The sequence below is a fragment of the Salmo salar genome, chromosome 22 (assembly GCF_965601325.2).
Source record: "Salmo salar chromosome 22, fSalSal1, whole genome shotgun sequence".
In the NCBI taxonomy this organism is placed as follows: domain Eukaryota; kingdom Metazoa; phylum Chordata; class Actinopteri; order Salmoniformes; family Salmonidae; genus Salmo; species Salmo salar.
The window spans coordinates 48945767-48964363 of record NC_138312.1 but is presented as its reverse complement, the minus strand read 5'-3'; the positions used below and the strand labels follow the sequence as shown (position 1 = coordinate 48964363).

General features: G+C 41.9%; 1 protein-coding gene across 9 annotated transcripts in view; it reads right to left on the bottom strand.

Moving 5' to 3' along the window:
• Nucleotides 1-3949: 3949 nt before the first annotated feature.
• The window catches only part of LOC100380867 (eukaryotic translation initiation factor 4B), a 44298-nt gene continuing 29650 nt past the window's right edge, over nucleotides 3950-18597 (bottom strand). For 6 of the 9 annotated variants that reach the window (XM_014167976.3, XM_014167981.3, XM_014167980.3 and 3 more), the window contains 2 exons: nucleotides 17104-17176; nucleotides 3950-4311 (listed from right to left, as the gene is read on the bottom strand). In XM_014167976.3, coding sequence (XP_014023451.1) covers nucleotides 4231-4311; nucleotides 17104-17176 — 154 coding nt within the window. In that variant the 3' untranslated portion in view covers nucleotides 3950-4230. The remainder of the gene's footprint in view (nucleotides 4312-17103; nucleotides 17177-18597) is intronic. The other 3 variants (XM_014167979.3, XM_014167983.3, XM_014167984.3) reach the window with 1 other exon arrangement.

Sequence of the window (18597 nt, the reverse complement as noted above, 5' to 3'; positions counted from 1 at the left end):
TTCGGTTACTGGCCCAACAGTCTAACCACGACTACCTACTGCACCACAGGTAGTCTAACATGATGCAGCCACCACTATGCTTGAAAATATGGAAAGGGGTACTCCGTAATGTGTTGTATTGGATTTGCCCCAAACATAATATTTTGTATTCAGGACAAAAAGTTAATTGCTTTGTCACATTTTTTTTGCATTATTTAGTGACTTGTTGCAAACAGGTTTCGGAATATTTGTATTCTGTACAGGGTTCCTTCTTTTCACTCTGTCAGTTAGGTTAGTATTGTGGAGTAACTACAATGTTGCTGATCCATACATCCAATAAACTCTGTTTTAAAGTCACTATTGGCCTCATGGTGAAATCCCTGAGCGGTTTCCTTCCTCTCCGGCAACTGACACCTGTAGCTTTGTAGCAACCAGGCTCCTGAGTGGCGCAGCGGTCTAAGACACTGCATCTCAGTGCTAGAGGCGTCACTACAGACACCCTGGCTCAAACCCAGGCTGTATCACAACCGGCCATGATTCGGAGTCCCATAGGGCAGCGCACAATTGGCCCAGTGTCGTCCAGGTTTGGCCAGTGTAGGATGTCAATGTAAATAAGAATTTGTTCTTAACTGGTTAAAAAAAAAAGATTGATACACCATCCAAAGTGTAATTAATAACTTCACCATGCTCAAAGGGACATTCAATGTCTGTGTTTTTATTATATTTTTTACCAATCTATAATAAGTGCCCTTCTTTGCGAGGCATTGGAAAACATCCTTGGTCTTTGTGGTTGAATCTGTGTTTGAAATCCACTGCTCGACTGATGGACCATACAGATAATTGTGTCTATGGGGTACAGAGATCAGGTAGTCTTTCAAAAATCATGTTAAACACTATTATTGCAATGTGACTTAAGCAAATTTTTACTCCTGAATTTATTTAGGCTTGCCATAACAAAGGGGTTGAATACTTGACTCAAGACATTTCAGCTTTTAAATTAATATTTACACTTTGACATTTAGGTATTGTGTGTAGGCCAGTGACCAAAAAAACCTTCATTTAATCAATTTTAAATTCAGGCTGTAACGCAACAAAATGTGGAAAAAGTCAAGGGGTTTGAATACTTTCTGAAGGCACTGTACATTTGGTTTGATCCTTGACATCCACCAGATACTCACAAGCCCAATTTATCAATTACTTTGAAACGTTAAAAATGTCATCTCGGAGTAATCCTTGCATCCTCTTTAGAGCGGCTCAAATGTTTTCACAAATGTAGATATTTTCACAGAATGAAGTCACTCACCAACAGCTGGCCGAAATATGTAGTTGATGGCTTTTTAATTTGTCACCATTGCGTCAGTCAGCGAGTGTTGAGAAATGTATACATCTGCACTGTGATTGGGGATAATGGTGATGAGATTAAGTTGAGATGAGTCTGTGGGAGGCATTGTTATGTCTGGATTACATTGATATGGTATTGGTACTCCTTGTATATTGCTAAATTATTGTGTTTTTATTCGTTATGTTATTTAAGTTATATATTTTTAACTCTTCATTGTTGGAAAAGCACTCGTAAGTAATAATCTTTACAGTAAAGTCTACACCGGTTGTATACGGTGCATTTGAAAACTAAAATTTGAAGTCCCCTGTAGAACAAGTTGTACAAGAAACGTCAGTTTTAATGAGTAACTTCAAAACATATCAAAATAATCATTTAAAATGTTTACAATTTATCGGGAATTAGGACGCACTTTGTATCCCCATATAAAATCTGGCATAATCAAATCCTCATAGCTTAAAGTAAAACCTAATTTGTCACATACGCCCAATAAAAACGGTGACTTAACCATGAAACGCTTGATTACGAGCCCTTCCAAACAATACAATTAAATAGTACCACAATTGGAATACAATACATAAGAATGGAGCTATATACAGGGTGTACCAGATCAATGTTCAGGTGTACAAGGTTTTTGAGGTAGTTATGTACATGAAGGCAGGGTAAAGGGACTAGGAATCAGGATAGATCATAATACAAGTAAAATAAAGGACAGAGTAGCAGCAGCATAGTGTGTTGGTGTTGTGTATGTGAGGAGCTTTTGCATTAGTGTCAGTGCAGTGTGTGAGTGAGTATATAGTGTGTGTATATATAGTCTTGTGAATGTGGATAGAGTCAGGTCAGTGCAGATAATTAAAATGGTTACCCAGACTATTTAGCAGTCTATTGCCTTGGGAATAGAAGCTGTCTCGGAGCCTGTTGGTCCAAGAGCTGATGCTCTGGTACCGTTTGCCACACTGTAGTCTATGGCTTGGGTGGCTGGAGTCTTTGGCAATTTTTCTGGCCTTCCTCTGACACCGCCTGATATGGAGGTCCTGGATGGCAGGGAGCTTGGCACCAGTGATGCACTTCTGTAGTGTTTTGCAGTCAAGGGTGGTGCATTTGCCATACCAAGCGGTGATGCAGCCAGTCAAGATGCTCTTGATGGTGCAGTTGTAGAACTTTGAGGATCCACAAGGCCCATGTCAAATATTTTCAACCTCTTGAGAGGGACTCTCGTGGCCTTTTCGTGACTGTGCGGTCCATGTTAAGTCCTTAGGGATGTCAACGCCAAGAAACTTGAAGCTCTCGTCCTGCTCCACTACAGCCCTGTCGATGTGGATGGGGGCATGCTCTCCCCTCAAAATTGTAGTCCACAATCAGCTCATTGGTCATACTGACATTGAGGGAGAGCTTGTTGTCCTGGCACAACACTGCCAAGTCTCTGACCTCCTCCCTTAAAGCTCCCATCGATGTCGGTGTTCAGGTCTACCACCACGTCAGCAAACTTGGTGTTGGAGTTGTGGGTGAATAGGGAGTACAGGAGGGGACTAAGCACACACCCCGGAGGGGTCCACATGGTGGTTGTGTTGTGGCCTACCCTTATCACCTGGAGCCAGCCCGTCAGTGGGGATCTGATAGGTCGTCTCTGAATATATTGCTAATTATTACACTGCTGCTACTCTGTCATCTATGCATAGTCACTTTAATAACTCTACCTACATGTACATATTACCTCGATTAACCTGTGCCCCTGCACATTGACTCTGTACCGGTACCACGTATATAGCCTTGCTACTGATATTTTACTGCTGCTATTTAATTATTTGTTACTTATTTTCTACTTAACTGCATTGTTGGTTATGGGCTTGTAAGTAAGCATTTCACCTGTTGTATTCAGCATGTAACAAATAAAATTAGATTTTGAATAAGAATTTCCAAGCTACTTCCCAAAAAAACTGTCAACCACCTTCCCAGTACATCTCAATAGATCAGTAGCACTGCTTGCTGGCTAAAGTTCTGTCCTACACTAGTAGTACCAGCTTCAGACTTCAAACATTTCTCAAAGGTAGACTTTCATTGGGTGCGCTCTTTTGCAGCGGATGTCTGGTTATTAGCTGAGTTGGCACTCGATTTGTAATTTAGTAGTCTGGTGGCAAATGCCGATTTCCCCACTCACAACAGACCAGCTAGGCGGGGTGGAGTAAAAAAAAAAGTTTTTAAACGCTTGTGGTAGAGAACTTCTGATCATTAAGAAACAGAACCGCCACAAAACAATGCTTGATCAGCCAATTTTTCCTGATCTGTCGTCTTTTAGTTAGTGACGGCATTCACCGCCCCGCGCTCTACAGTACTCAATGACAATGGCCAACTCTGCCTTCACTTACGTAGTTCAGTGTCCGCCGGCGGGGCAAAATAAGCACCCCCCCCCCCCCCCATTGAGAACGATGTCATGAGTATTGGCTGGACCAATCGGCTAGTATACTTTTAACCTAGTCAGCCAGCTGTCAGGTAAATAAAACACTGCCTTTTTAACTGCACATGAGATTTAATAGGTCAGGCTGACAAGCAAGCATCCAGTAACCAACTCTTCATCCTTTTCCACTGGGGAGAAGGATGGAGCCCAACTCATACCATCACAAATGTAAACAATTTGTTTTTACCCCACTTTTTTTATTTATTACAATTAATTCAATTTTCCATATTTTCTTGTCTCGACTATTCCTTTCCTTTTCCATTTTAAAACAAGTCAGTATATGACTATTCTTTTTAGAAACTGAAAAGTCCTGAAAAGGGGAAGGAGGGTTACGAGTAAGGAAAGTAGGTAGAAGTGATGACCTCCCAGGTGCCTCTACACCAGGTGAGGAGACTTTCATATTTAATGTGAGATTCTTTCATTGGCTGGATCTTCTTTTCACTCCCCCGCTCTCGCTTTATTCTACGCTGTCCTCTGCGTCGTCTCCTTGCTCGCTGTCCATTAGCAAAGCGGCGTATTTACTGGCTGAGCTGAATTTCTGAAAAAAAAAAAAAAAAGATCAGATCAGGAGAGATCCTAACATTGCTCATTTGTACAAAAAATGTCCTTAGTTATGTATTTACATGGTACAGTGCTACTACAGGTAACGGGTCAAACACTTAAATACTATGTCACAATGTGCACCTAAACTGCACATTGTATTATAAAAAATAAAAAGATTTAAGTGAGAAGTATTTGCGCCTTTATATTACTGTTTTCACCCACAGAACTGTCACTGACTGGATATTTTTTGTTTGTAGCACCATTCTCGGTAAACTATAGACACAGTATTGCGCGAAAAGGCCAGAAGACAGGCCGTTCCTGACAAACTGGCACCGACGACCATACCACGCTCAGTCGCATGTTTTGCCCATTCTAACGTTCATCCGAACAGTAACTGAATGAGTTGATGCCCGTCTGCCTGCTTTATATAGCAAGCCATGGCCACAGAATCCACAAGGTGTCGAAAGCATTCCACAAGGATGCTGGCCCATGTTAATTCCCACAGTTATAAAGTTGGCTGATGTCCTTTGGGTGGTAGATCATTCTTGATACACAGTGAAACTGGAGAGCGTGAAAAACCCAGCAGCGTTGCAGTTCTTGACAACCCGGTGCGCCTGTCATCGACCATACCCGGTTCAAAGGCACTTAAATACTTTCTTGCCCATTCACCCTCTGAATGGCACACGTACATAATCTGTCTCTCAATTGTTTCAAGGCCTAAAAATCTTTCATCTACACCGATTGAAGTAGATTTAAGTGACATTAATAAAAGGGATCACAGCTTTCACCTGGTCAGTCATGGAAAGAGCAGATGTTCATGTTTAATACACTCAGACATACACTGCTCCAAAAAAATAAAGGTTACACTAAAATAACATCCTAGATCTGAATGAAATAATCTTATGAAATACTTTTTTCTTTACATAGTTGAATGTGCTGACAACAAAATCACACAAAAATAATCAATGGAAATCCAATTTATCAACCCATTGATGTCTGGATTTGGAGTCACACTCAAAATTAAAGTGGAAAACCACACTACAGGCTGATCCAACTTTGATGTAATGTCCTTAAAACAAGTCAAAATGAGGCTCAGTAGTGTGTGTGGCCTCCACGTGCCTGTATGACCTCCCTACAATGCCTGGGCATGCTCCTGATGAGGTGGCGGATGGTCTCCTGAGGGATCTCCTCCCAGACCTGGACTAAAGCATCCGCCAACTCCTGGACAGTCTGTGGTGCAACGTGTTGGTGGATGGAGCGAGACATGATGTCCCAGATGTGCTCAATTGGATTCAGGTCTGGGGAACGGGCGGGCCAGTCCATAGCATCAATGCCTTCCTCTTGCAGGAACTGCTGACACACTCCAGCCACATGAGGTCTAGCATTGTCTTGCATTAGGAGGAACCCAGGGCCAACCGCACCAGCATATGGTCTCACAAGGGGTCTGAGGATCTCATCTCGATACCTAATGGCAGTCAGGCTACCTCTGGCGAGCACATGGAGGGCTGTGCGGCCCCCCAAAGAAATGCCACCCCACACCATGACTGACCCACCGCCAAACCGGTCATGCTGGAGGATGTAGCAGGCAGCAGAACGTTCTCCACGGCGTCTCCAGACTCTGTCACGTCTGTCATATGTGCTCAGTGTGAACCTGCTTTCATCTGTGAAGAGCACAGGGCGCCAGTGGCTAATTTGCCAATCTTGGTGTTCTCTGGCAAATGCCAAACGTCCTGCACGGTGTTGGGCTGTAAGCACAACCCCCACCTGTGGACGTTGGGCCCTCATACTACCCTCATGGAGTCTGTTTCTGACTGTTTGAGCAGACACATGCACATTTGTGGCCTGCTGGAGGTCATTTTGCAGGGCTCTGGCAGTGCTCCTCCTTGCACAAAGGCGGAGGTAGCGGTCCTGCTGCTGGGTTGTTGCCCTCCTACGGCCTCCTCCACGTCTCCTGATGTACTGGCCTGTCTCCTGGTAGCGCCTCCATGCTCTGGACACTACGCTGACAGACACAGCAAACCTTGCCACAGCTCGCATTGATGTGCCATCCTGGATGAGCTGCACTACCTGAGCCACTTGTGTGGGTTGTAGACTCCGTCTCATGCTACCACTAGAGTGAAAGCACCGCCAGCATTCAAAAGTGACCAAAACATCAGCCAGGAAGCATAGGAACTGAGAAGTAGTCTGTGGTCACCACCTGCAGAACCACTCCTTTTTTGGGGGGGGTCTTGCTAATTGCCTATAATTTCCACTTGTTGTCTATTCCATTTGCACAACAGCATGTGAAATGTATTGTCAATCAGTGTTGCTTCCTAAGTGGACAGTTTGATTTCCCAGAAGTGTGATTGACTTGGAGTTACATTGTGTTGTTTAAGTGTTCCCTTTATTTTTTTTTAGCAGTGTATACACACACACACACACCACACACTACCAGTCAAAAGTTGACACCTACTCATTCCTTTACTATTTTCTACATTGTAGAATGGTGAAGACATCAAAACTATGGAATCCTGTAGTAACCAAAAAAAAAGTGTTAAACAAATCAAAATATATTTTACATATATTTGAGATTCTTCAAAGTAGCCACTCTTTGCCTTTGACAGCTTTGCACACTCTTGGCATTTTCACAACCAGCTTCATGAGGAATGCTTTTCCAAAAGTCTTGAAGGACTTCCCACATATGCTGAGCACTTGTTGGCTGCTTTTCCTTCACTCTAACTCATCCCAAACCATCTCAATTGGGTTGAGGTCGGGCGATTGTGGAGACCAGGACATCTGATACAGCACTCCATCGCACTCCTTGGTCAAACAGCCCTTAGACAGCCTGGAGGTGTGTTGGGTCATTGTCCTGTTGAAAAACAAATAACAGTCCCACTAAGTGCACACCAGGTGGGATGGTGTATCGCTGCAGAATAATGTGGTAACTATGCTGGTTAAGTGTGCATTGAATTATGAATCAAATCTGACAGTGTAACCAGCGAAACACCCCTACGCCATCAAACTTCCTCCTCCAGGCTTCATAGTCTGAACCACATGCGGAGATCATCCGTTCACCTACTCGGTGTCTCAAAAAGATACGGCGGTTGGAACCAAAAATCTCAAATTTTAACTACTCAGACCAAAGGACAGACTTCCACCGGTCTAATTTACATTTCTCGTGTTTCTTGGCCCACGCAAGTCTTCGCTGCAATTCGACCATGAAGGCCTGATTCACAGTCTCCTCCGAACAGTTGATGTTGAGATGGTGTCTGCTACTATTTATTTGGGTTGCAATCTGAGGTGCAGTTACTCATGAGAGCCAGATTCAGAGGGCTTGCTGGTCTCTGAGACTGCACTTGAAGAAACTTTCAAAGTTCTTGAAATTAAAAGAAATCTTGGGGGGGGGGGGGGAAGAACTCAGCTCCATCATTCATTGAACAGATGGAAATATCAGTTGGTTTTGTGATGAATAAGCTAACTACTTTATTTTTTCATTGGCAAGATTTGCAAACTTAGGCATGACATGCCAGAAACAAACACTAACACATCCAAGTTTATCTGACCAAATTATGAAAGACAAGCATTATAATTTTGAATTCTGTAAAGTGAGCATGTCTATCAACATGACAAGCCACTGGGGTCTGACAACTTGGATGGAAAAGTTAGTTTCAGAGTGAGTGGCAAGGAATAAGTTAGTCAATCTCTCCTGGCTCAAAGTGGAGGAGAGATTGACTTCATCACTACTTTTATTTATATGGAGGTATTGACATGTTGAATACGCCGAGCTGTCTGTTTGAACTACTGGTGCAGAGCACGGGCACCCATGCATACTCCCCAAGACGTCTCTTCACAATTGCCAAGTCCAGAACAAATTACGGGAGGCGCACAGTACTACGTAGAGCCATGACTACATGGAACTCTATTCCACATCAAGAAACTGATGAAAGCAGTTTAAAAAAAAAAACACCTTATGGAACCAGGGACTGCGAAACAACAAACACATGCATACACACACGATAACATATGCATATAATTATTGGCTTTGGATAGAAAACACCCTAAAGTTTCTAAAACTGTTTGAATGGTGTCTGAGTATAACAGAACTCATATGGCAGGCCAAAACCTGAGAAGATTCCATGCAGGAAGTGGCCTGTCTGAGAAGTAGTGTTTCATCTTGGCTCTTTTTATTGAAGACTGAGGATCTTTGCAATAATGTGACACTTCCTACGGCTCCCATAGGCTCTCAGAGCCCGGGAAAAAGCTGAACTATATCGAGGCAGGCTCTGGCTGAAACACTATCGCTTTTGGCAAGTGGCCGCTCAGAGTACTATGGGCTTAGGCGCGTGCCCGAGTCGACCGAATGCTTTCTTTTCTTTTGTCTGTTTACCTAAACGCAGATTCCCGGTCGGAATATTATCGCTTTTTTATGAGAAAAATGGCATAAAAATGGATTTTAAACAGCGGTTGAAATGCTTCGAAGTACGGTAATGGAATATTTAGATTTTTTTTGTCACGAATTGCGCCATGTTCGCCACCCTTATTTACCCTTTCGGATAGTGTCTTGAACGCACGAACAAAACGCCGCTGTTTGGATATAACGATGGATTATTTTGGACCAAACCAACATTTGTTATTGAAGTAGAAGTCCTGGGAGTGCATTCTGACGAAGACAGCAAAGGTAATAACATTTTTCTTATAGTAAATCTGACTTTGGTGAATGCTAAACTTGCTGGGTGTCTAAATAGCTAGCCCTGTGATGCCGGGCTATCTACTGAGAATATTGCAAAATGTGCTTTCACCGAAAAGCTATTTTAAAATCGGACATATCGAGTGAAAGAGGAGTTCTGTATCTATAATTCTTAAAATAATTATGCTTTTTGTTAACGTTTATCGTGAGTAATTTTGTAAATTCACCGGCAGTGTTCGGTGGGAATGCTAGTCACATGCTAATGTAAAAAGCTGTTTTTTTATATAAATATGAACTTGATTGAACAAAACATGCATGTATTGTATAACATAATGTCCTAGGGTTGTCATCTGATGAAGATCAAAGGTTAGTGCTACATTTAGCTGTGGTTTGGGTTTATGTGACATTATATGCTAGCTTGAAAAATGGGTGTCTGATTATTTCTGGCTGGGTACTCTGCTGACATAATCTAAATGTTTTGCTTTCGTTGTAAAGCCTTTTTGAAATCGGACAGTGTGGTTAGATTAACGAGAGTCTTGTCTTTAAAATGGTGTAAAATAGTCATATTTTTGAAAAATTTAAGGTTTTGCATTTCTAAGGTATTTGAATAACACGCCACGGGATTACACTGGCTGTTGAGTAGGTGGGACTAGCCCATAGAGGTTAAAACACTAATTTACCTCAGAGCACTCGTAGAACAGCTAACTGGGTCGTTCAATGTTTTTTTGCCCTTCCGTGTCACTTCATACATCATTTCCCCAATAAACAAAGAATCAAGATTGTCTCTGTGACCACCGATAACTTCAGAACGAAGTTGACTACAATACCAAGTTGCTAATGCCTTTGCAATTGTTATAAACAAGCAAAGGGTAAAAAGATGCTTCAAATGAAAACCGAGATAACTGCATTGAAGACAAATACAATAGGCCTGTATTATTCAATCAATTAACTCATTTTCATGTTCAATCAGTTGAGTTCCATTTTGCTAATTGTAGGCTAGAATTTTTGCCTCAATTCCATGGTATAGGACTAACATGTGCGCAATGTGACATATTTAATGCATAGCCTAAGCATTATAATAACACCCTGACTACACCGCTCACGTCGTGTGCGTTGCAAAATACATTTATTCAATTATTGCACCCACTGCCTTGCGAGCATCTGCGTTGCCAAGGGCTAAAATAGAAGTCAGTTCTATTTGTGACGCAGATCGTGCTGCAAGTCCTGCCTCTCCCATCTTCTCATTGGTTTATAGAAGCAGATACCCACGTGGGTGATTGAAATAAACTGTGTTGTCGGTCGTCGTGGTAATACTATGAAAGTTTAGATGCCACTCACCATAAAGTTCAAAGAAGAAAAATCCTCGAAGGAGGAGAGATGACTAAAAACAATTCGGTTGACCGTTTTACGTGTGGATTAATTGTCGGAGTAGAGGACCTTCTGCATTTCAGGTAAAATAACTCAATGTTTATATCCCAAGACAAATTAGCTAGCAACAGCAAGCTAGCTAGCTAAATAGGACAAATTAGATAGCAAGTGCAAGCTAGCTAGCTAAATGTTTAATGACCTGTCCCCAAATTAATGTAATTGTTTCAGAGTTTGTTTTGATATTTTAACCTGCGTGTCGTGATCGTGTTTGGTGTGGGGGACAAAATAAATGTATGCATGATGGCGCACACGCACAGCCAGTTTGGGTTCCGTGTGAGCCACCTCAATATTTGCAGCCATAGTATCTAATTTTAAGTTAAGATTTGAATAGAGAACGCTAAGCCGAGAGCAGCACGACCTTTCTTTCGATCTATCAGTATCGACACATGCTCTAACGACACACTTATTGAAAGTTCTCCCTACGTGGCGTTTTGGGAAATATTAGTTCTTCGAAAGTTATATTAACGATGCATCGTTAAAAAAAACACTAGAGTTCCATCGCTATCAGGAAACTGGGCCCTGGCTATTACTTCAGACATGGCTATATGCATTCATGCAAAACATGGAGTCTATCTTTAAAGAGGGGAGGTGAATATCAACAGCTGCTTTACCTTAAGCACATACCAGTTCCTGTAAGTGACTCAAAGTAACTTAATCATTTGGCTGAGTGCAATTGGAAAGTTTTGTTTACTTGTTGATGGCTACTTCCCACTAAGGGGACCTACACCAACGTCTTTTGGCTGTCTTTTTAAGTCCTGCCCGGATGTCAATTTTTGGTGCGGTCCGGACCGGCCTTGATTCCCCCCCCCCAAAAAAAAACACTTCGATACAAGTACATTTTTGCAACAGGTTAGGGAGAGCATTTTAGCCAACTCTTTCCCTAACCTTAAGCAAATTCTCCTAACCTACTGCGTAAGTTAAAAAAATTAATTAAAAAAAAGGTCTTAGCTGTATCGAAGCAGCGTATTTAGGGAATCTCGTCCACGGATGTTGATTTTAGTTCTGTACCAAATCTGAACCAATCATAGACGTCTAATGATTGTTTCAAATTTGGTCTGGTAAGCACAGTACAGGTAATCAAACTTCTCCATGGGGATCGCAGGCCGTTCCATGTAATTGATCTATTCCAGAGCTAGCACTCCTGAGTCAACTAATTCTCAACCTCTTGAATGACTATATCAGAGCTAAAGAAAAATTGTGAAATGTCTGGGGTTCCCCGAGGAGAGGTTTGAAAACCCCTGCAGTAGAGCAAAAAAAGTTGGTATTAGTATTTCAAATATTTATTCAGAAACAAAAATATACCTGATTTCAACATCCGGAAAATAAGCTTTTGTAACTTCAGGAAAATACATATTTTAAACTTTGTCTGAAAATGTAATTCGTACTGGGTTCAGATTTCTGGGGGCACACTGAACTGTAACTTGACAAGGTTGATTGGACTCCCGAGTGGTTAGAGGAGTCACCACAGACCCTAGTTTAATTTCAGGTTGTATCAGAACTAGCCGTGATTGGGAGTCCCATAGGGCAGCGGCACAATTGGCCCAGTGTCGTCCGGGTTAGGGTTTGGCCATCATCATAAATAATTTGTTCTTAACTGACATGCCTAGTTAAATAAAATCGGTTAATACCGTTTGAATCAAAGTTTGTCCTAAGAAAATTGCATGGAAAGAGTGTGTACTGAATTAACGCATCATAAGTTAAGGGCTGGAATTTGTCCTGGATGCTAGAGCAGCAACGTGTCGGTGTTGATCTAGCTAATTAAGTAGCTAGCATGTGTACACTCACAGCAATGCACAGCCAATGGGCTACTTGCATGTGCATTGGCCGGGTTTAGATTCAACATAGCTAACCGTTTCTTCGCAAGACCATTCGTTTTAAAATCAGCTAGTTTGTGTTATTGGCTTATCTTGGTTGAGGAAATGTAGGCTCGCAAGCAGTGTTTCTGCTGAACCTGACAATCTGGCTGCACACGTAGGCATCTAGCCAGCTTGACTATCATGCCGGAGTTAGTAGATGAGCATGCCCATTGAATGTATTATAAGTTAGCAGCATGGCAGTTTATCAAAGTTTGGTGTTGACTATGCACTTTACTTAGTTAGCTATGCTTTATGGAAAGTAGCTACTGAATTTGAAGTCAACATTGGTACAGTCTTGTTGGCTTATAGCTACTGGCTAGCTAACTGGCTGTAATAGCAGCAAAGGACGTTTGCCATCTTGTTTGTGCTCTGATTTACAGTGCCTTCGGAAAGTATTCAGACCCATTGACATTCCACATTTTGTTATGTTACAGCTTCATTCTAAAATGGATTAAATAAAATAAATCCTCAGCAATCTACACACAATACTCCATTATGACGAAGTGAAGAGATTTAGTAATTTTGCCAAATTAATAAAAAAACAATACCTTAAATTAGAATTCAGACCTTGCGCTATGAGACTCGAAATTGAGTTCAGGTGCATCCTGTTTCCATTTATCGTCCTTGAGATGGTTCCACAACTTGATTGGAGTCCACCTGTGGTCATTTCAATTGATTGGACATGGATTTGGAAAGGCACACACCTGTCTATATAAAGGTCCCACAGTTGACAGTGCATGTCAGAGCAAAAACCAAGCCATGAGGTCGATGGAATTGTCCGTAGAACTCCGAGACAGGATTGTGTTGAGGCACAGATCTGGGGAAGGGTACCAAAACATTTCTGCAGCATTGAAGGTCCAATAACACAATGGCCTCCATTCTTAAATAGGTTGGAACCACCAAGACTCTTCCTAGAGCTGGCTGCTTGGCCAAACTGAGCAAATCAGGGAACAAGGGCCTTGGTCAGGGAGGTGACCAAGAACCCGATGGTCATTCTGACAGAGCTCTAGAGTTACTCTGTGGAGATGGGAGAACCTTCCAGAAGGACAACCATCTCCGCAGCACTCCACTAAATCAGGCATTTCTGGTAGAGTGGCCAGACGGAAGCCACTCAGTAAAAAGGCACATGACAGCCTGCTTGGAGTTTGCCAAAAGGCACCTAAATACTTTCTGACAATGAGAAACAGATTCTCTGGTCTGATGAAACCAAGATTAAACTCTGGCCTGAATGTCAAGCATAAAATCTGGAGGAAACCTGGCACCATCCCTACGGTGAAGCATGGTGGTGGCAGCATCATGCTGTGGGGATATTTTTCAGCGGCAGGGATTAGGAGACAAGCCAGGACCGAGGCAAAGATAAACAGAGAAAAATACAGAGATCCGTCATGAAAATCTGCTCCAGACCTCAGAGAAGGTTCACCTTCCAACCGGACAACGACCCTACAGTGGCTTGCGAAAGTATTCACCCCCCTTGGCATTTTTCCTGTTTGGTTGCATTACAACCAGAATTACAATTAAAAAAATTGGGGGGGGGGGGGGGGGGGTATCATTTGATTTACACAACATGCCTACCAATTTGAAAATGCAAAATATTGTCTATTGTGAGACAAACAAGAAATAAGACAAAAAAAAAAAAAAACGGAAAACTTGTGTGCCTAACTATTCAACCCCCCCAAAGTTAATACTTTGTAGAGCTACCTTTTGCAGCAATTACAGCTGCAAGTCTCTTGGGGTATGCATCTAAGCTTGGCACATCTAGCCACTGGGATTTTTGCCCATTCTTCAAGGCAAAACTGCTCCAGCTCCTTCAAGTTCGATGGGTTCCGCTGGTGTACAGCAATCTTTAAGTCATACAACAGATTCTCAATTGGATTGAGGTCTGGGCTTTGACTAAGCCATTCCAAGACGTTTAAATGTTTTCCCTTAAACCACTCGAGTGTTGCTTTAGCAGTATGCTTAGGGTCATTGTCCTGCTGGAAGGTGAACCTCCGTCCCAGTCTCAAATCTCTGGAAGACTGAAACAGGTTTCCATCAGTAATTTCCCTGTATTTAGCGCTATGCATCATTCCTTCAATTCTGACCAGTTTCCCAGTCCCTGCCAATGAAAAACATCCCCACAGCATGATGCTGCCACCACCATGCTTCACTGTGGGGATGATGTTCTCAGGGGTGATGAGGTGTTGGGTTTGCGCCAGACATAGCGTTTTCCTTGATGGCTAAATTTTAGTCTCATCTGACCAGAGTACCTTCTTCCATATGTTTGGGGAGTCTCCCGCATGCCTTTTGGCAAAACGTGTTCGCTTATTTTTATATTTAAGCAATGGCTTTTTTTCAGGCAACTCTTCCGTAAAGGCCAGCTCTGTGGAGTGTATGGCTTAAAGTGGTCCTATGGACAGAAACTCCAATCTCTGCTGTGAAGCTTTGCAGCTCCTTCAGGGTTAACTTTGTTGCCTCTGATTAATGACCTCCTTGCCTGGTCTGTGAGTTTTGGTGGGCAGCCTTCTCTTGGCAGGGTTGTGGTGACATGTTTTTCCAATTTTTAATAATGGATTTTTGGTGGCTCCGTGGGATGTTCAAAGTTTTGGATATTTTTTATAACCCAACCCCGATCTGTACTTCTCCGCAACTTTGTCCCTGACCTATTTGGAAAGCTCCTTGGTGTTGCAAACCCTGGGGCCTTTCAGAACACACACACACACACACACACTGAGATCATGTGACACTTAAATAAAGTCCACCTGTGTGCAATCCAACTATGTGACTTCTGAAGGTAAATTGGTTGCACCAGATCTTATTTAGGGGCTTCATAGCAAAGGGGGTGAATACATAAGCACGCACCACTTTTTCATTCTTCTCCCCAACTTGGACTGTGTTGTGTATGTCCATTACATATAATCCAAATAAAAATCAATTTCAATTACAGGTTGTAATGCAACAAAATAGGAAAAACGCCAAGGGGGATGAATACTTTTGCAAGGCACTAAGCACACAACCAAGACAACGCAAGTGTAGCTTCGGGACAAGTCTCTGAATGTCCTTGAGGCCCAGCCAGAGCTTGGACTTGAACCCAAAGGAACATCTCTGGAGACCTGAAAATATCTGTGCAGCAACGCTCCCCATCCACCCAACAGAGCTTGAGAGGATCTGCAGAGAAGAATGGGAGAAACTCCCAAATACAATTGTGCAAAGCTTGTAGCGTCATACCCAAGAAGACTCGAGGATGTAGTCGCTGTCAAAGGTGCTTCAACAAAGTACTGAGTAAAGAGCCCGAATACTTACATAAAATTAAATATGAGCAAACATTTCTTAAAGCCTGTTTTTGCTTTGTCATTATGGGGTATTCTGTGTAGATTTATGAGGGGGAAAAAAAACAATGTAATCAATTTTAGAATAACTTAACAAAATGTAGAAAAACTCAAGGGTTCTGAATACTTCGCAAAGGCACTGAACAAAAATATAAAACCAAACATGCAACAATTTTAAAGATTTTACTGGGTTAGTTCATAAGGAAATCAGTCAATTCAAATTAATGCATTAGGACCTAATCTATAGATTGCACATGATTGGGAATACAGATATGCATCCGTTTGTCACAGATACAGTACCTTAAATGAAAAAGGTAGGGGCATTGATCAGAAAACCAATCAGTATCTGGTGTGACATCTCCTTCACACAGAGTTGATCAGGCTGTTGATTTTGGCCTGTGGAATGTTGTCCCACTCCTCTTCAATGGCTGTGGGAAGTTTATGGATATTGGTGGAAACGGGAATACGTTGTTGTGCACGTTAATCCCAGAGCAGCCCAAACATGCTCAATGGGTGACATGCCTGGTGAGTATGCAAGCTATGGAAGAACTGGAACATTTTTAGCTTCCAGGAATTGTGGATCTCGTCACGGTATCTCTGCATTCAAATTGCCATTGTGTTTGTTGTCCTTCGTTTGTGTCTGCCCATACCATAACCACAACCACAGAGCACTCCGTTCACAACGTTGACGTCAGCAAACCGCTAACCCACACAACGCCATACACATGGTCTGTGATTGTGAGGCCATTTGGACAAACTGCCAAATTCTCTAAAATGACATTGTGGCGGCTTATGGTAGAGAAAAAAAGGGTAGCATATAATTGGTTCTTAAATGGACAGAAATGAGCACGAGAGAAATTAGATATTTAAACTGTTTCACCTACTAACAGTCAATCCCAATTGTCACTTTATGGACGCTATAACCTCATTTTTATCCGATGTCTAGAATTTGAGCTAGGTATGCACAGAAAATACTCAGTCAATTGCTAATGACCCTGTTAAAGTCATCCAGTATGTGGTTCTCGGTAAAGGCTGGAACGACTCAGGACGAGAGGCAGGGAGTGTGTTGTGTATCGCCAATCAAGTTGATTGGCTTATATATGATGGTTGGGAGATTTTAATAACATTGAGCTTTAACCAATGCCTATCGCCCCCACAATAATATGTATGGATAACTATTTATATAAATATCAGTAAACTTTTCATTAAGCGGGACCCATGTTTTTCCCTGGTGTGAATTTTGAAATAAAATCCAAAAAGACAAACAAAGACTGAGGAAAAAGCTGCCGACATTGAGGGATACTCTAAAAGGATGGTACCATGGGCAGTTTCAGTATAACATTGAAGCCAATGTGACAAGATTATGGGGTAAAAGACTGAAGACAGTTTGGGGGACAGGTTCAGTGAAAGACCAGATTGTTCAGGGGGAGTTTCAGGTTTTGAAAACTGAACGACAGTGTGTGGGAGTTTGAGGAAAATCCAAATCCACAATGGGGTGGGTCAAGAGCACTTGATGTGACACCAGGACTCACGGGAGTTGGGGACTCTTCGTATTTCTTTGGCTCTGGTGCTGGTCTTGAGTCCCGGTCTCTTCTGTTATCCTTTCTACAATCAGAATAAACACTAAGTTAAACTTCACTGTCCAGCTAAGTCTTGAGGGTCAGAGCCTGTGAGTGCACTAGCACACCGTTCAACACCAAATAATTCCCAGTCAAATTGATCCAATATAATCCACTCATAACTGTGGATTAGAAGACTAATAGTATTCACACCCTCACAATCTCTCGTATAACCTCTAAAGGCTGGTTAACAGTTAGTCATCAATAGGAGTGTTTACTCCGGTCTTCAAGTATGCTACCCCAAACATGACACATTTCTGGTATACCCCCACACAAGCTTGCCTACTCAACTAATGATCAAGCTCAGGTGTGATTGTATGGGGCTTGATAAAAAAATGTGTTATGTTAAGGAAAGGAATCGAGGATCACTGCCTAACATCGGTGTGAAAAAAACATGGTTCTATACACAACCTAAACCACTTCCATCCAGTTTAAAGAGGAACTATTGCGAAAAGAAAATGTAATGTGTGATGACATATGCAAGAAACACCCACATCTAGGTCATGCCTGCAAGACACAAATTGTTTTTTTTAAGGCAAATATCAGCCAGTATTTTAACCAGGGATATTTTGGGTCATGGAATTAGCTAGCTAAACAGTTATTTTATTCCCTAAAACTAATCAGTTCAGTTATTACAGTTATCATAACAAGGAACTACAACCTTTGGGAGCAGGTAATAATTCTATGCCAGGGGTCTCCAACCTTTTCTAGCATGAGAGCTACTTAAAAAAAAGTCACAAGGTAGCTTTCAAATAGGCACATTCTCCTCTCCCCTGTAACTCACCTGCAACTCCTCCCCAGGTCCTTAGTGTACAAGAGAAAGTAGCACACTAAGTTCTGCCAATATACTTGGTAAAACAATGTTTGTTTTAACCAACTCTAAGGGGGGCCCCATAAAATGTGATTTTCCCCTAAATTGTTTAATATTCTCAAATTAAGTTCGATCAAATTCTGGTTTTCAATTTTTGGGGGGGATTTTCACTCAATTTGTTGTTCATAGAGAAACAACAAAATTGGATGTTCAGAGTACATGTCCATGCTTTAATCACATCAGATTTATTTTTAAATGTAGCTCGGATTTTGTATTTTTCTTTTGTTCAATTCCCCTTTAATTGCACATCTAGCGACTGAGTAATGTGCCATCTAATTTGCCGGTCTAGCGATGGTTTTGTTCTGCTGCTGCTCATGTCATAACAACGTTTGCAAATAAATAGATAAATGTACTTACTAACATTTAATTGAGAAAGTATGTGTCAACCCACAAGGCAGATATCACAGAGTGACAAACGTGTGCACCACACAGACAGGGGCAATATTGCTGGAAATTAATTGGCAGATAGTTTTGGCTAGTTGGGAGCTTGGGGTGTCTAACACTTGTGAGATTTGCTAATGAAAGTTTGCAGTGGA